At 48.4% G+C, this 18,082-nt stretch overlaps 2 protein-coding genes across 6 annotated transcripts in view; one reads left to right on the top strand and one right to left on the bottom strand.

Annotated features, from left to right (window-relative positions):
• The window catches only part of SLC5A11 (solute carrier family 5 member 11), a 64,617-nt gene extending 60,331 nt beyond the window's left edge, over nt 1–4,286 (top strand). Inside the window, exons 14-17 of the mRNA XM_054453152.2 lie at nt 609–777; nt 1,529–1,744; nt 2,949–3,123; nt 3,983–4,286. Of these exons, the coding sequence (XP_054309127.1) occupies nt 609–777; nt 1,529–1,744; nt 2,949–3,123; nt 3,983–4,188 (766 nt within the window). The 3' untranslated portion in view covers nt 4,189–4,286. The remainder of the gene's footprint in view (nt 1–608; nt 778–1,528; nt 1,745–2,948; nt 3,124–3,982) is intronic.
• Nucleotides 4,287–11,850: 7,564 nt separating this feature from the next.
• ARHGAP17 (Rho GTPase activating protein 17) overlaps nt 11,851–18,082 on the bottom strand; it is a 98,414-nt gene continuing 92,182 nt past the window's right edge. For 4 of the 5 annotated variants that reach the window (XM_054452993.2, XM_054452995.2, XM_063654089.1 and 1 more), the window contains one exon: nt 11,851–12,724. In XM_054452993.2, coding sequence (XP_054308968.2) covers nt 12,594–12,724 — 131 coding nt within the window. In that variant the 3' untranslated portion in view covers nt 11,851–12,593. The remainder of the gene's footprint in view (nt 12,725–18,082) is intronic. The other variant, XM_054452994.2, reaches the window with a different exon arrangement.

Here is an 18,082-nt window from a genome sequence, read left to right on the forward strand (position 1 = left end):
GGGCACATAACCATGAAAGGGCTCAGTTCTTGCCTTCATGGAGCTAGGGAAGGAGGAAAATAAGCAAATAATTATAACCCAGCTGGGTGATTACACACCTGTAATCACAGTACTTTGGGAGGCCAAGGCTGGTGGATCACTTGAGGTCAGGTGTTCAAGACCAGGCTGGCCAACATGGTGAAACCTCATCTCTACTAAAAATACAAAAATTAGCTGTGGCGGCGTGTGCCTGTAATCCCAGCTACTCAGGAGGCTGAGGCAGGAGAATCATTTGAACCCAGGAGGCAGAGCTTGCAGTGAGCCAAGATGGCGCACTGCACTCCAGCCTGGGTGACAGAGTAAGACTCTGTCTCAAAAAAAAAATTAAAATAATAAAATAAGCTGGGAGTGTTGGCATGTGTCTGTAATCCCAGCTATTCAGGATGCTGAGGCAGGAGGATCACCTGAGCCCAGGAGTTGGAGGCTGCAGTGAGCTATGCTCTCACCACTGCACCCGGGCCTTGGCAACAGAACAAGACCCTGTCTATTAAAAAAGAGAGAGAGAGGGAAAGAGGAGTAATGTTCAGGGAAAGATGATGCTAATTTGTGCCTCTCGCCGCCGGCACCAGGGTGTTTGTGCTGCTGCTGGTCCTGGTCTCCATCCTCTGGATCCCTGTGGTCCAGGCCAGCCAGGGCGGCCAGCTCTTCATCTACATCCAGTCCATCAGTTCCTACCTGCAGCCGCCTGTGGCGGTGGTCTTCATCATGGGATGTTTCTGGAAGAGGACCAATGAAAAGGTAGCTCTGGACGGCTCCCACTATGCCAGAACCAAGTGCTGCCCCTTGAGGTCTGGGATAGGATGGGAGGGGAGGGTGTTGGAGGGAGACACAGGCTGGAATTGGGTGTTGAGAGGGAGGGGGAGTTCCATGGTGGAAGATACAGGGAGGGTGTTTATCTGACCTTTGCAAAAAAGCAATGAGAGGGCTGCTGCGATGGCTCACACCTGTAATCCCAGCACTTTGGGAGGCCGAGTTGGGTGGATCACTTGAGATCAGGAGTTCGAGACCAGCCTGGCCAACATGGTGAAAGCCCATCTCTACTCAAAATACAAAAATTAGCCGGGTGTGGTGGTGGGCGCCTGTAATCCCAGCTACTCAGATGCTGAGGCAGGAGAATCACTGGAACCTGGGAGGCAGAGGTTGCAGTGAGCTGAGACCACACCGCTGCACTCCAGCCTGGGTGACAGAGTGACTCTGTCTCAAAAAAAAAAAAAAAAAAAAAAAGCAATGAGAGGTTCTCATCAAAAGTATCTTGATGCATTTTTTTGTTATTGAACAGGGAAGCTAAATTAAGAGGGAGTTAGTAAACTATTAGTAATCAATTCATTATAAAAAGATAAATGGTTAAGTATTGCAGAACTTTTCCAAATTGCTGACCCATGCTTGCAGTGACCACCACAAGAAAGACAAGTCCTGGAAATGGCTTCTTGAGGTTCCTGGAGGCCAGAGCCCTTGGCGTCTCTAAGACAATCTTGCTCTGATTTTGCAGGGTGCCTTCTGGGGCCTGATCTCGGGCCTGCTCCTGGGCTTGGTTAGGCTGGTCCTGGACTTCATTTACGTGCAGCCTCGATGTGACCAGCCAGATGAGCGCCCGGTCCTGGTGAAGAGCATTCACTACCTCTACTTCTCCATGATCCTGTCCACGGTCACCCTCATCACTGTCTCCACCGTGAGCTGGTTCACAGAGCCGCCCTCCAAGGAGATGGTACATTTGGGTTGATGGCTAGATCTGTTGAGATTTTGTTGGAAGTGACAGAAAACTGACTCAAACTGACTTAAGCGAAGGAGACTGATTGTCCAAAAAGCTGAAAAGTCCAGGGTTGAGGTTCAGGGGCAGGATGATTTGGGACTCTGAAAAGGTCATCAGAATCCATCTGCACTTCCGCTTCAATTCTTAGGTCCCATATGGAGCCCAGTACCTTCTAGAGATACATCCTCTTTTACTGTCATTAAGTAAACATAAGGCTGGGGTGTGGTGGCTCATGCCTGTAATCCCAGCACTTTGGGAAGCTGAGATGGGAGGATCACTTGAGGCCAGGAGTTTGAGACCAACCTGGGCAATATAGTGAGATCCCATCTCTTAAAAAAATGAAAAAATTAGCAGGGTGTGATGGCTGATGCCTGTAATCTCAGTTACCAGAGAGGCTGAGGTGGGAGGACTGCCAGAGGCCAGGAGTTTTGACGGTGCAGTGAGCTATGACCACGCCACTGCACTTCCAGCCTGGGTGACAGAGCAAGACCCTGTCTCACAAAAAAAAAAAAAAAAAAAGGAAAAGAAAAAATTAGCAGGGCGTGATGGCTCATGCCTGTAATCCCAGCTGCTAGGGAGGCTGAGGCAGGAGGATTGCTTCAGCCCAGGAGTTTAAGGCTGCAGTGAGCTATGACCATGCCACTGCACTCCCACCTGGGTGACAGAACAAGAGCCTGTCTTTAAAAAAAAAAAAAAAAAAAAAAAGGTAAAAATAAGCATAAATATTTCTGTCCCAGAATTTCTAGAGAATTTCTAGATTTCCATTGATGGAGTCAGCTCAGGACACATGCTCATCCGTGAACCAATTCAATCCCTGTGGCCAGAGAAATGGATGAGCTGAAATGACCAATTCTGGGGTCCTGCAATACTCTAGGGTGAGGGTTAAGCTCTGAGGATTAGAATGAAGGATAATCACATCCCAGCAACAGGAGGATGGGGTTTATTGGAGAAAGACATGGGAATGAGCAGGGGAATTGTGCGCTGATGTTGAAGAGTGCAGGGACGTGATGCTTGTTGGAGGATGGGGTGGGAGGGTGGGGCTGGGAGCAGATTCAGACACAAAGGCTGAGCGTGGGGTTGGTTGGGGAGTGTGAGAAAAGGATGGACAACCCCAGCCCCACCTCCACCACAAATCTCATCATTCATCCCTGCTCCTTAGGTCAGCCACCTGACCTGGTTTACTCGTCATGACCCCGTGGTCCAGAAGGAACAAGCGCCACCAGCAGCTCCCTTGTCTCTTACCCTCTCTCAGAACGGGATGCCAGAGGCCAGCAGCAGCAGCAGCAGCGTCCAGTTCGAGATGGTTCAAGAAAACATGTCTAAAACCCACAGCTGTGAGTAGCCTCTCTCCTCAGTTACAGCAAGAAGCAGTACGTGTTAAGGGGATTGATTATTATTTTTTTTTCCTATCAAATCACAAGCCAAGAAAGTGGGCAGACTTGGAGTTTTAGCATCCTCTGGCTCCAGTGTCTGATCCGTCCCCACACTCCGGCCATGGGAAAGGAGTTTTTAGTAACTTTCAACAAGCTTCCTACGGGCACTAACAGCAAACAAACACTTGTTGAGTGCCTACGAAGACACGGTTGGTTCATTTCATCGTTATTCTCTGCACATGGATAGGCAGGAACACGACTTGCCTTCTCTCAGTTAGTGCTTCTAAATTGGCGGCTTGCAGACATATTTTGGCTTAGCCCACCTACAGTTTCAATAAAATGTGAGTTAACATTTAAAAATTGAGAGATTTCGGCTGGGCGCAGTGGCTCAAGCCTGTAATCCCAGCACTTTGGGAGGCTGAGGCAGTAGATCACTTGAAATCAGGAGTTCAAGACCAGCCTGGCCAACATGGTGAAACCCTGTCTCTACTAAAAATATAAAAATTAGCCGGGCATGGTAGTGCGTGCCTGTAGTCCCAGCTACTTCGGAGGCTGAGGCAGGAGAATCACTTGAACCTGGGAGGTGGAGGTTGCACTGAGCCGAGATCGCGCTACTGCACTCTAGCCTGGATGACAGAGTGAGACTCTGTCTCAAAAAAAAAAAAAAAAAAAAAAAAAAGGGAGATTTCAGTCGGGCATGGTGGATGGTGGTTCACGCCTGTAATCCCAGCACTTGAAAACACCTGGTGAGTGTCCCCGTCTCGCCTCTCTGGGAGATACATAGCACCTCTATGGTCTTCCTTTGCTGGGTTCTTTCTAGGTGACATGACCCCGAAGCAGTCCAAAGTGGTGAAGGCCATCCTGTGGCTCTGCGGAATACAGGAGAAGGGCAAGGAAGAGCTCCCGGCCAGAGCAGAAGCCGTCATAATTTCCCTGGAAGAAAATCCCTTGGTGAAGACCCTCCTGGACGTCAACCTCATTTTCTGCGTGAGCTGCGCCATCTTTATCTGGGGCTACTTTGCTTAGTGTGGGGTGAACCCAGGGGTCCAAACTCTGTTTCTCTTCAATGCTCCATTTTTTTTAATGAAAGAAAAAATAATAAAGCTTTTGTTTGTTTACCACAAGGCTTCCAAGTGTTTATAGACCATTTTCAACATGACACTTAGCTCTTTTCTTTTTTCTTTTTTTGACAGAGTGTCTCGCTCTGTCACCCAGGCTGGAGTGCAGTGGCGTGGTCATAGCTCACTGCAACCTCAAACCTCAAGCCCCTGGGCTCAAGTGATCCTCCCTCCTCAGCCTCCCAAGTTTCTAGGACTACAGGCACACACTACCATGGCTGGCTAATTTTTTCTTTTTTTTAAGAGATGTTGTGTATGTTGCCCAGGCTGGTCCTGAACTCCTGGCCTCAAGTGATCCACCCCCCACCTCAGCCTCCCAAAGTACTAGGATTACAGGCATGAGCCACCATGCCCAGTCTCTTTTCTTCTTGAAAATAATGAAGGTTAGAAGATGGAAAGAGGAGAGACACGTAAAAGCTTCCTTTCGCAAAAGACTAGTTATTCATTCTTCTTATCCATTGTGCAACATCAATACCCAGATTCAAAGGGATAAAGAAGCAAAGGGACTCACAGGACCTCCCAGGCTGACAGCAGCCACATCTCCGGGGCTGGGTATTTAGCATTTGAACTTGCTCAGCTCACCTTCACAGTGCAAAGAATGGGAGCTGCATTCTATCTCTTGCCTTCCACTGTGGCTGGCTTTGGGTGAAGGTCCCCAAGAGTTTTCTCACTGTGATACTTCCTCCTAGATATTTCTTGGAAATAGACTCGAGTTGGTACTCTGAAATCTTGTGCTATAAGAAAATCAGGGAATTGTGTGTATTTCTCAAGTTCTGGCTTAGACTCTTGTTTTTGAGACAGGGTCTCACTCTGTCACCCAGGCTGGAGTGTAGTGGCGCCCTGACAGCTCACTGCAGTCTTGACTTCCTGGGCTCATGTGATCCTCCCACCTCAGCCTCCTGAGTAGCTGGGACTACAGACATGCCATGCACCACCATGCCTGGCTAATTTTTAAAATTTCTTTGCAGAGACACGGGGGGCGGGTCTCTCCTATGTTGCCTGAGCTGGTCTTAACCTCCTGGGCTCAAGCAATCCTCCTGCCTTGGCCTTCCAAAGTGCTGGGATTACAGGCGTAAGCCATGCACCCAGCCTTAGACTGTGTTTCTTTGCTTAATTCCCCACGATGATGCTTCCCTAAAAAGAAGCAGCCAGGTGGATGTGCATCTCAATGCACCTCCCCCCCAAAAGCCAGTAAGGCTTTGACCTGCAGAGCAGCGGCCTCCTGTTCTGGGTAGAGCCAGCCTCCTCAGCTTCCCCGCTTTGGGCCCATTTGGAGTCTGATGGAATGACCCATCAGGGCTGTGTGTGCCACGTGCAGAGCTAAGAGCAGGACAGGGCCAACGGAGTGAGCCCTGAGACCATCTCTGGAGTAGCTCAGGGCCATGAATCATCCAGGTCTGGGATAAGGTGGGGTGGTGGGGTGGACTAGAGCCCCTTCCTGGCCTGGCAGAGCTGGAAAGCAGAGGAGTCTCTCGAGGGACCCCAATTTCCAGACCAGAGGAAAATAAACAGTATCCCCTGGGGCTGAGGAACTGCCCGCCCACATCCTCCAGTGATGTCTTTCTGGTTCCTACTTGATGCCAACAGCTGGGACTGGCCTGGTGCACAGGCAAATGTATTGGCCCAGCTTCAGCTCTGCTCATAGGCCCAGCTCTCTACACGAATCCAAATAGCAGTGGTAGGTTGGACAAAGGGCACCCCCAGCCCTCCTGGGAAGGGGTATGGGCGGGGAACTGGCTGCTAACATGGCTCCAGGCAGGAGCTTGGGATGGTTCTGGAGCAAGTGGGCTCAAGAAGGAGTATTCACCAGGGAGGCTGAGCTTCTGCCTCCAAGGCCCAAAGGAGGGGAGTGGACGGCATGGGAGGTTTCCACTACAGTTCTGAGCTCCCTGTCCAAGCCTGTCCCTCACAGAGACCTCTGTTGCCTCTGGCTGGGGTCAACAGTGTGTTTCAGCGGAGACACACTGAGCTGTCACTATGATAGCTCAGGCCACCCCCATCTCTGCCCGGACTCCTGACTGGCCTTCTCACATCCAGTCTTTCCCATTCTCCAGCCACTGGCAGGGTGGGCAACTCGGATCAAGCCAATACTCTGCTTGGAATCCTTCAGAGACTCAGAGACCTTCCCACTCTCAGGATGAACTCTGCAATCCTTTGCATTCCATTCCATTTTCTTTTTTTTTTTTTTTTTGAGACAGGATCTCACTCTGTTGTCCAGGCTGGAACGCAGGATGCGATCATGGCTCAATGCATTCTCGAACTCCCAGGCTCAGGTGATCCTCCCACCTCAGCCTCCTGGGTAGCTGGGACTACAGGTATGCACCACCACGCCTGGCAAGTTTTTGTTGTTGTTGTTGTTGTTGTATTTTTTGGAGAGGGCATTTTGCCATATTGCCCAGGCTGGTCTCCAACTCCTGGGCTCATGTGATCCACCTGCCTCGGCCTCCCAAAGTGGTGGGATTACAGGTGTAAGCCCCCACATCTGGCTTTTTATTTATTTATTTTTGTTTTTTACAGACAGGGTCTTGCACTTTGTCACCCAGGCTGGAGTGCATTGGCATGATCATGGCTCACTGGAGCCTTGAACTCCTGCCTCAGCCTCTTGAGTAGCTGGAACTACAGGCATTTGGCCACCACACCTGGCTAATTTTAATTTTTTTTGTAGATGGGGTTTTATTATGTTGCCCTGGCTGATCCCAAACTCCTGGCTTCATGCAATCCACCTACCTCAACATCTCAAAGTGCTGGGATTACAGGCGTGAGCTGCTGTGCCCAGCCAGCTGACAGATTTTAAATGTTCTCACCACAAAAAATAAATGATAATGGAGGTGATGGATATGTTAATTAGCTAGATTTAACCATTTCGCAATGTATACATATACAAAAACATGTTGTATACCATAACTTTTATCAATTTAAAAAACCAGTGAAGTGCAAATACAATTTACAGATGTGCATAGAAACTGAGTTCAGGCCAGGTGCAGTGGCTCACATCTGGAATCCCAGCACTTCAGTAGGCTGAGGTGAGTGGATCACCTGAGGTCAGGAGTTCAAGACCAGCTTGGCCAACAGATCAAAACCTCATCTCTACTAAAAATACAAAAATTAGCCTGGCATGGTGGTGGGTGCCTGTAGTCCCAGCTACTTGGGAGGCTGAGGCAGGAGAATGGCTTGAACCTGGGAGGTGGGGGTAGCAGTGAGCTGAGATCATGTCACTGCACTCCAGCTTGGGTGACAGAGCAAGACTCCATCTTAAACAAACAGAATGACAACAAAAAACCCCAAATTCAAATACAAGTAGAAAGAGTGAAAACAGAACCCTGATGTTTTTTGTTAGGTTGGGGGAGGTTCTTCCTTGTATCAAATATCCCCCTCCCCACATGTCATTTGTGATGATGTTTTGTGTGTGAAGGATAGACCCTAAGGTGACCCTCAATCATCCCTACTTCCTGGGAAGTGGATCCTTCCCCAGCCCAGCCTCCAGATGAGACCCCAGCCCTGGCTGCTGCCTTGACTGCAGCAGATGAAGATCCTGGACAGAGGACCCAGAGAAGCTATGCCTGGACTCCTGATCCACAGGAGCTATGAGAAAATGAACGTGTTGTCATAAGCTGCTAAGTATGTGGTCATCTGTCATGCTGCACTGGATAACTGACATGAGGGGCATGGTATGTGAACTCATGTGTGGATGTAAAGGAGCGGTTGGCTGGAAAGGGTGTGGGTGGAGGACAGTTGCCTGCACAGCTGTGTGGGGTCTACACAGCCATGTACCTCCTTTGGAGGGTATCGAGTAGAAGTAATTTGGTTGCCAGTAAGAGAAACAAACCCAAAGAGGAACGTTTGTGCCAAAAACAATCAAGCACTTTATTGTGAGCATACAAAAGCAAGAAATGCAGAATGGCTTCAGGGACACAAACCGGGAGCTGGGAGGGTTTTAAAAACCAAGCCCTGCACTCTCTCCCTCTTACCTTTTGTCTCTGCCTCTCCACACATCTGCTGACTTCTCCCTCTGCAGGCAGGTTTTCTCTACTCCACAGAATCCACAGTGGCGGCAGGAAGGCAGCCACAGCTCCATGTTGGGAGACAGGGGTCCTGCCTGCTGGAGAAGAGACTCAGGGCCCACACCTGAGCGAACCCATGCGGGACAGGGTGGGGCTGGCCACGTGTGCAGCCTACTGTGGGCAGGAGGGAAACTAAGAGGATCCTTGACTTGCTTCCCTCCCTTAGCTGGCAGCTCAAGTGGTCTTGGTCACTTTTTGTCTTCTGGCTGCACCAGAGCCTGTGGCTTCCCCAGACCAGCACATCTCCTCCTCTCTAGCTCCACCGATGAGATACGAGGAAAGTGCAAGCCCTTGGCTGAGAAGCATCCCTATGAGTGAGGTGCTTGCTGCCCAGTCTGATGCAAAACCCTGAGACTGTAGGTCCCAGAGGCCAGAGGCGCTGGAATATGGTGGGGAAATGGTGGGAGGAGACCTCAGGGAGAAACCAGGAGGGTTTGTCTTAAGACCTTCAAATAGGAGCACTTGTGGGACTCACTGGGCTTGGGAGAGCACTGAGAACTGCAGCCCCAACAGAGTAACGGGAGTCAATCCACGGAGCTCCCAGAGAACCAGGGCCATCACAATGGTCCAGGGATGGGGTCACTCCAAAGGCATCTGATTTTTTTTTTTTTTTTTTGAGACAGAGTCTCGCTCTGTCACCCAGGCTGGAGTTCAGTAGATGATCTTGGCTCATTGCAACCTCTGCCTCCCAGGTTCAAGCAATTCTCTTGCCTCAGACTCCTGAGTAGCTGGGACTACAGGCATGCGTCACCACACATGGCTAATTTTTTGTGTTTTTTTTTTTTTTTTTAGTAGAGACGGGGTTTCACCATGTAGGCCAGGCTGGTCTCAAACTCCTGACCTCAAGTGATCCACCCACCTCAGTCTCCCAAAGTCCTGGGATTACAGGCATGAGCCGCTGCGCCTAATTTTTTTTGTGTGTGTGTGTGTATAAACACACACACACACACACACACACACATATAAATATATAAATATATAATTTTTTTTTTTTAGGAGATGGGGTTTTGCCATGTTGGCCAGGCTGGTCTCAAACTCCTGACCCCGTGATCCGCCCACCTCAACCTCCCAAAGTGCTGGGATTACGGGCATGAGCCACCACGCCCAGCGCATCTGAACTCTTGGAATGACCACAGGGTGGAACCTGGCAAAACCAAGGCAGCCAGGGGTCTACTCTGAGCCTCTGCAGTCTCCACAGTGCTGGGTGCAGGGCAAGCTCCTTCCAGAATGCTAGGTGAGTGCTAAACCGCAGGGTGTAGTGAGAAGAACCAGTGCCTAACCAAGGAGGTTTGGTGCAGGTGGGGGAGCAGGGACAGGAAGTCTGAGCGCAAGGGCCTAGAACTTTCTATGAGAAACTACTGTGTAGAGAAGGGAAGGAAATAATCTGAAGGGCAGATGGCCAGTGCCCTTCTGGACAGCCAGAAATAGCCACTATGGGTTCAGATTCTCTACCTCTCTTGATGGTGGGCAGGCTGGAAATGGTTGTACCTAATGTGCAGTGCCAACATAGTACAACGCCTCCAGCAGAAGGAATCCCAGGCCACAGGAACGGGAAAGAAAGAGGATCCAGGTGCCTCTCCTGGCCCTGCCGGTGGGATGCTGAGCCATGTATCCCACCCCAGACAGTTCTGTTTTTTGTTTTTTTTGTTTTTTTTTTGTTGTTGAGACAGAGTCTCACTTTGTTGCCCAGGCTGGAGTGCACTGGCTTGATCTGGGCTCACTGTAGTCTCTGTCTCCCAGTTTCAAGTGATTCTCCTGTCTCAGCCTCCTAAGTAGCTAGGATTACTGGCACCCGCCACAATGCCAAGTTAATTTTTTGTATCTTTGGTAGACATGGGGTCTCACCATGTTGACCAGGCTGGTCTCGAACTCCTGACATCAAGTGATCTGCCCGCCTCGGCCTCCCAAAGTGTGGTCTTTACCTTTGACACATACACAGAGTCAAATGACTTTCATTGTTTTGAAGTTTGCAGCTGTCAGGGTAGGAAGATTGCTGCGAACAATAGGAGAGTAAAAACTGAATGAGGCTCTTAAAATAATGAGGTATGGTTTGCTGTATTTCAGAATCAGCAATGATGAACACATGCCACATTCTGGGCAGGATGTCAGCATGGATGTTCCTCATCCCCAGGTGCCAACAGCATCTCCTTGACAAGCACCCACGTCCCTGCTTCCTCTGGAGGACAAGCTCAGGCATCACCATGGGAGCATCTCTGAGGCTCCATGGAGACACCTGACCGTGGACAGCCAGGCTCCTGGAGAAGGTGCTCAACATGGAGCATCAGCCTACACAGAGGATTCTTTCTCTGCAGGGTTTGTTCTGTGGCTAAAGGAGGGTATACAAAATTAACAATACACAGGTGGCACAGGGGAAGAGTGAGCCTTAAGCCAATGAAAATTCAAGATATGGGAGCAAATGGGCTTACAGGAGCATATTTTCAAGGTAATTAATAAGTATAGGGAGTACTTTGAGGGCATAGGAAACTGAGTAAAGATGAAAATGTGGGCTGGGCATGGTGGCTCACGCCTGTAATCCCAGCACTTTCAGAGGCTGAAGTGGGAGGATTGCTTGAAGCCAGAATTGTAAGACCAGCCTGGGCAACACAGCAAGATCCCTGTCTCTAGAAAAAAAATTATTTAAAAATTAGTTGGGTGTATTGCCATGCACCTGTAGTCTCAGCTACTTGGGAGGCTGAGTTGGGAGGATCATTTGAGCCTAGGAGTTTGGAGGCTGCAGTGAGTTATGATTGTGCCACTGCACTCCAGCCTGGGCCATGGAGTGAGATCTGTTTCAAAAAAACAACAAAAGGAAACTGTGGTTCCCCTTTTTAAATCAGGCTTAAGTCAGTTCGTAGTGGAAAGAGGCCCAGTGTCTTCTAAGCAGTGACTTAGACACTGACACACCTAGCAAACTCAACTCAGGGCAGCCAACTCTGGCAGCGTGTCCCACTCTGTTCCCAAGAGAAAACGGCCTTATCTGGACCAAGGGGTCATGCTATCGTGAGACCAGCTGTCCAGAGCCTCAGTCTCGCTTTGCTCCAATTCCCCATCGGTTCTTCCCTAGTACTTCAATCCTGGGAGAGACGGGATAATTTTCACGCCTTGGATAGGGCATGAAAGCACCAGCCATTGGAAAAGGGGCTCTTTACGGCAATTCACAACTGCTGACAAACGCACCAATCCGGTGGGGCTGAGCTCCTGTGAGCTGCCCCTGGGAGTCTGAGTATCTCTAGATGGAAAGAAAGGGATGCCAGCACTGGAAGGACCAAGGGTGCAGCCTTGACCAGAACCTGCACTGAGGATGGCCAGGCTAGGAGGTCTCTGGGGCACCTGATGGCCTTTTTCACTGCTGCAACCTTGCTCTCTGTTTCTTCAAACTCCTACAGCTACAATTAGACCCTCTCCCCCAAGATGTCCCAGCCACAATTCTATCTGGTTGAGTGGCAACACACACACACTCATACACACACACACACACACTCCACAATTTGTCTCCGAGAATTATGAAGTTTTCATATAAACCACAGAATATATTTAATTCAAATTAAACATGAAACTAGAATAATGTTCGGTCCTTATCAAGTAGCAATTACATTGTTTAAAAAAAAAAAAAAAAAGAACAGTACATTTCTGCCTAGATTCCGACAATCCAACAAGGCGGCATGGGTCACATCCAGTTTGACGAGGTGACAGAGCCAGCAGTCACCATCCATGGGCATGGTTCTGAGGGGACTGGGGAGACACAGACCGTACATGATACAAAATGATTCTGCAGCAAGTCTGAAGGAGAGCGGCCTCCCTCCTAATACATAAGAATGAACGTCCAGGTAGCAGAGAGTAGGCGGCTTGCATAACGAGCGCATTTTATTAAATAGATAGTTAACGCACTGCTTCTTACTCACTCCAAGTTGCTGTAGGTGCTGCCCACATTAACAGAGGGACAAAAGCTTCCTATGCGCGTTTCAGCAGGAATACTCTCTCCACTCCAGGTATTTCTTTGTTTTGGATTTTTTTGGCATGATTTCCTTCCCACGTAAAGAAAGCCAACTTCTTCAAGACACAGGTCATTCAGCTTTAGTGGTGGCCTCCAGGTTCTCCTTGGGCCGTGCAGAAGGCCAGGTCCCGCACAGTGAGGCCCTCCTTTGTCCTCCACTGAAAGCTTTTCACTGTTTGGTCTGCAAAGGAAGAGGTTCGCCTGCCCCTGCTCCACTCACCAGGGTGGAAGGGGTGGAGGGCTGGGAGAGGGCTTTCTTCACAGGGCAGTGCTCTCGGTGTCATTGTCTATATCCAGCAGGATGCGGCCAGGCATGTCTTTGCTAGCTGAGTCTGAGTGCATTTCAGGAAAGATGCTGCGATGCGGTTCTGAAACCCTGGAATTGGAGTCTGGACAAAAACACGAGGAGACATGGTATCAATGAGGGGTAACCCCCGAGAGGACACCTGAGGGTGCTCTGAGAAGAAGAGAGGCTGGGAAGTTTCAGGGTCAGCCCATGCACACAGGGTCCCTTGCGAGAGGCCTCATCAGCTCTTAGAAGCCAAGTGAAGCCTTTGTGACCCCAGAGAGCAGCTGAGTGGCACAGCCTTGCCTCTGGGCTCTGATGTTGCTTGCTATGAGCCCAGAGCAGCCCTTGGAGATGTAGCTTTTAAAGGATTTGCTTGCTTTGCTGGAGGAAAGGAAGCCTCATTCTTCCCAAGGCCTCTAATGCATGAGATGAACCCTCCTGATGGCCCCTGGGCTGCCCTGGGAAGAGGTCTCTCCTCGAGACTGCTGGGTTTTCCTCCTGTTACTAACACTAGGACCTCACCCTCAGCACCAGCAACATTTGGGCCTGAATTATTTGTTGTGGTTGTCCTGTGCATTGTAGGTGTCACCCAACAGATGCCAGTGACATGCAGCCTCCTCCCTCAGTGTGACAACCGAAAATGTCTCCTGTACATCACAGATCACTGGGGAAGTTTAAACTAAAATGTCTCCAGATGCTGCCGAGTGTCCCCTGGGGAATCACAATCACTGCTGACTGACATCACTGAGGCAGACCAAGTCTCCTGCAAACATTAACGTCCCCTTCTCTGTCTAATACACCTCGAATGCCATTTTCATGTCTTATTATGTTGGCTGAAATTCCTTCAGCAAGGTGGCAAACATATGGTCCTCATGCTGTTGTCCCCCTCTCGTATGCTCTTCCCAGAGGCCAGTGGGTCTCAGATTCATTTATGCATAAACAAATATTTACTGAGCACCTCCCAGGTGCCAGGCACCATTCTACCTGCTGAGGATGCAACAATGAACAAGACAGGCACAGCCTCAATGAAGCCCACCGTCAAGTGGGCGAACCAAGGGGATCCTAATTAAGACAAAAGGGCTGGCTTCTCTAGTAGATGTGGGTTCTGGCAAATTATGAGAGCCTCATTAGGTATTTTCGGGCTGGTGTAAGAGAGAAGAGAGATGTTTTGTAGTTTTGCTTTGCTGGGTTAGAGGTAGCCATGGCAGGCAGCAGTGAGGGAGTGGGAGGAGGAGGTGGTTTGCAGGGGCGTTTCACAGTCAGGCTTGAGAGCTGTTTTCCCCCACTTGCTGTGGTGCAAAATGACATCCTGTCTGTCCTTGGCGGGAGCTAGTTTTGACCATATTTCTGTTCGACCTGCTCCCGTCTATGCAGGCATAGCTTGAAAACGCTGGTGCACTTTGGGGAAGCTCACTGCTTGGAGACTTGTTCCAGCTCCCACCCCTTCCACCTTCCTGTCCCTACAGTTCTGAGCTGTGAGATCTGTTTACTCCCTGGGACATCCTTTTTCTCACAGTTACTCCTGGGTTGTCCCTCAAGGTTTCCTACGCACCACAACTAAGAGAAATTTCTAGATTTATGGAGGTGCCAAGGTGTCAAAGAGTTCAGGTGCTGAATGTCATTTCAGACAATTCAGGCCTTGTGATAACTATAAAACCAATGACACTGTGCAGAATTGCACCAGCCTATGGTGCAGTCAAAGGTGGTCTGTATGCACAGAATAGGGGCTGTCTTGGATTTGTCCTAAGCAGAACAGAAGTCAATGAAGGCAGGGACTGTGTCTGTCTTGTTCACAGTGTATCCTTAGTACCTAAAACAGTGACTGGCAAATAGCAGATGTTCAATAAATTTTGTAGCTGCACACTTGGATGGTTGGATGGATGCATGAAGAGTCATCTAGAGCAACCATCTTTCCAATCCTCCATTCTTACATCCTCAGGCAAAGAAGTAGCTGTGACTTGAAGACGACGTATAAGAAAATCACTGCAAATGCAATCCTTTCCCCATTATCTTGGCCCCCAAAAACAGAAGGGGCTACCAGCCCGTGTCTCTTCTCAGCCCAGAGTTTACCAGAAACTATGGAACCGACATGACTTGGCGGGGAACGCATGATGCAAAGGCACTGTGTATACGGATGAGATTTCTACTTGTTAATATCTGTATTCACATGCAAGCTAACGCCTATCAGCCACCAAGCCCTTCTACAGCTGCTCTCTTTTTCTTATACATCACACACACATAATTTTTAGATTTGTGCCTCTCTGAATTTTTCTATTTATGATCCACATACATTATTTATTCAAGGGGAAAAAATGTGTTTTGGGGCATAAAGGAAATCCCTTACTCTGCCGCCCACCTGCCCCATCTGGTTTCCCCAGCCCCTCTCTACATGAATCAGTCCCTGAAAGAAACAATGACTTTGTTTACACACAAAAAGTAGAAAGAATTACGGCAACCTGTACAGAACTAGTTTTCAAAAAGAGACTTCATCACAGTAGCTAACATTAAAAAAAAGAAAAAAATTTTTTTTTTGAGATGGGGTCTCGCTCTTTTGCCCAGGCTGGAGTGCAGTCACGCAATCTCAGCTCACTGCAGCCTCCACCTCACTGGGCTCAAATGATCCTCCCACCTCAGCCTCCCGAGTAGCTAGGACTACAAGCATATGCCACCATGCCTGGCTAATTTTTTTTTATTTTTGGTAGAGACAGGGTTTCACCATGTTGACTGGGCTGGTCTTGAACTCTTGGCCTCAAGCAATCCTCCCACCTCAGCTTCCCAAAGTGCTGGGATTACCGGCATGAGCCACCATACCCAGCCTCGGTAGCTGACATTACTATAGAGCACTTACTTACACCAGAGACTGTACTATACACCCACACTTTATCACATTGTCTCACTGAACCCCCACTAACTAATCCTAAGGCAGCAGAAATAAGAAAGGGAGACTCAGAGGCTCTATTCCTTGCCCAAGGTGACACAGCCAGTGTGGACCAAAGAGGATCAAAGTCAGATCGGTTGCACTCTGGCTCTTCACATTACATTTTCCCTCCTCCCCAGAGGAGTCTGTAAATCCCTGGGTGAGGGCCCTCAAAGACATTATCTGAGATCATTGTTTCAGTCTTAAACACTCTGGGGTTTGTTGTAAAAAGGAGAAAATGGTTATTTCAGAAAGACACCTGTAAGAACCTGGTTTGTCTGAAACACCTCTAAATCTTTCTGGCTATGAACTCGTATATTTACTGCACTCCAGGAAGGGCTGGTTTCTGAGCATATGCTTGGAGCTAAGTTCATACAAAAGATACTGTATTTAAAAAAACAAAATAGGCTGGGCGTGGTGGGATGATGGTGTGAGTCCAGAAGTTCGAGACCAGCCCAGGCAACATGAGACTCCGTCTCTATAAGAAAAACACAAAAATTAGCCAGTTGTGGTGGCGCATGCCTCTAGTTCCACCTTCCAGCTACCTGGGAGGTTCACTTGAGCCCAGGAGGTCAAGGCTGCAGTGGACTATAATCACACCGCTGCACTCTAGCCTAGGCAACACATCAAGACCCTGTCTCTTTTTTTAAAAAAAAAAAAAAAAAAAAAAAAAGAGAAACAGAGGATGACCTCCAGTAACTAGCCTCAGCCCAAAGGCAGAACTTGATACAGTTCATCACAGATTTCGGGCTCTGACAAATATAACCCAGGTTCCTTCCTGAACTGAGTATCTTATCCAGGAAACAGAAGTGGATATTTAAGAGCTAGAAGTGGAATGTTATCACTAAGGGTATGGTTCTAGAAGATTTACTTATTACTTCAACAATTTTGAATGTGTGCTTTCAGTTGTGAACCCACCCTTCAAGAAGTCCAAGGTGATTCTGATAGCCACTTTGATTCTGATAGCCACTTTGACAAGTAACAGATGCAAATATGCCCTTGAAAGTAAGCGGTGCAGGCACAACTGCAGGGCGAATAAACTCCCTCCCCCTCTCCACCACCCATCCCTCTTCTCAGACCTAGGGTCTCAGGGAATGCCTTCCTTCACCAGTGAACACTCTGGTTGATTGTTGTAAAAAAGAGATAAAGGTTATTTTAGAAAGACACCTGTAAGAACCTGGTTTTCTTTAAACACCTCTAAACTTCTCTGGCTATGAATTTATATATTATTTGCATTCTAAGAAGGGCTGGTCTTTGAGCATACTGCTTGGAGCTAAGTTTATATGACAAGTATTATATTTCAAAATAAAAAAAAAAGGCAAAAAACCAGACAAAAAAGAAACCTTTTATTGGAGGTCTCTTTTCTGTTTTTTTTTTTTTTTTTTAAATAAAATATCTACTGTATGAACTTAGTTCCAAGCAATATCCTCAAAGATCAGCCCTTGGAAGGCAGAGAATATATAAATTCGCAACCAAAGAGGTTTAGGGTGCTTTTAGAAAGCAGGTTCTGGCTGGGTGCGGTGGCTCATGCCTGTAATCCCAGCACTTTGGGAGGCCAAGGCAGGCAGATCACCTGAGGTCAGGAGTTCAAGACCAGCCTGGCCAACATGGTGAAACCCGTCTCTACTAAAAATACAAAAATTAGCCGAGCATGGTAGTGCGTGCCTGTAATCCCAGCTACTCAGGAGGCTGAGGCAGGAGACTCGCTTGAACCTGGGAGGTGGAGGTCACAGTGAGCTGAGATCGCGCCAATGCACTCCAGTCTGAGCGACAGGGTGAGACTCCGTCTCAAAAAAAAAAAAAAAAAAAAGCAGGTTCTAACAGGTGTCTTTCCAAAATAACCTTTTTCTCCTTTTTACAATGTAATACCTGTCATATAAACTTAGCTCTAACCAGAGTGTTTAAGACCCAAACCATTATTTTCCTCAGATAATGTCTTCACTTTCAGGATCCTCACCCAAAGATATACACAACTCTTTTGGGAAAGAGGGAAAATGTTAGGGTGATTAAGAATGATGGGGCCGGGTGCGGTGGCTCATGCCTGTAATCCCAGCACTTTGGGAGGCAGAAGTGAGTGGATCACTTGAAGCCATGAGTTCGAGACCAGCCTGGCCAATATGGCGAAACCCCGTCTCTACTAAAAATACAAAAATCAGCCGGGTGTTGCCACACCTGCCTATAATCCCAGCTACTTGGGAGGCTGAGGCAAGAGAACTGCTTAAACCAGGGAGGCAGGGGTTGCAGTGTGCCAAGATTGCATCACTGCACTCCAGCCTGGGCGTCAGAGCAAGACTGTCTCAAAAAATACATAAAATAAATAAACAGAAGAATGACAGTCCAACCAATCTGGCTTTGATCCTCTTTGGTCGAAGTAGAATTGTGTAATTTTATCAGGAACTGATGATTTCTCGTCAGTTTTCTAGGGCTGTGAGAGACTTTGAGTCAACTATTCAGGAGTGATTCTGTTCAAGTCTCACTGGATGTTATCTTGACACAGTTCTGATTATCTACTTATTAAACATAAACTGCAAGTAGAAACAG

This window comes from Pongo pygmaeus, chromosome 18 (assembly GCF_028885625.2).
Source record: "Pongo pygmaeus isolate AG05252 chromosome 18, NHGRI_mPonPyg2-v2.0_pri, whole genome shotgun sequence".
NCBI classification, from domain to species: Eukaryota; Metazoa; Chordata; class Mammalia; order Primates; family Hominidae; genus Pongo; species Pongo pygmaeus.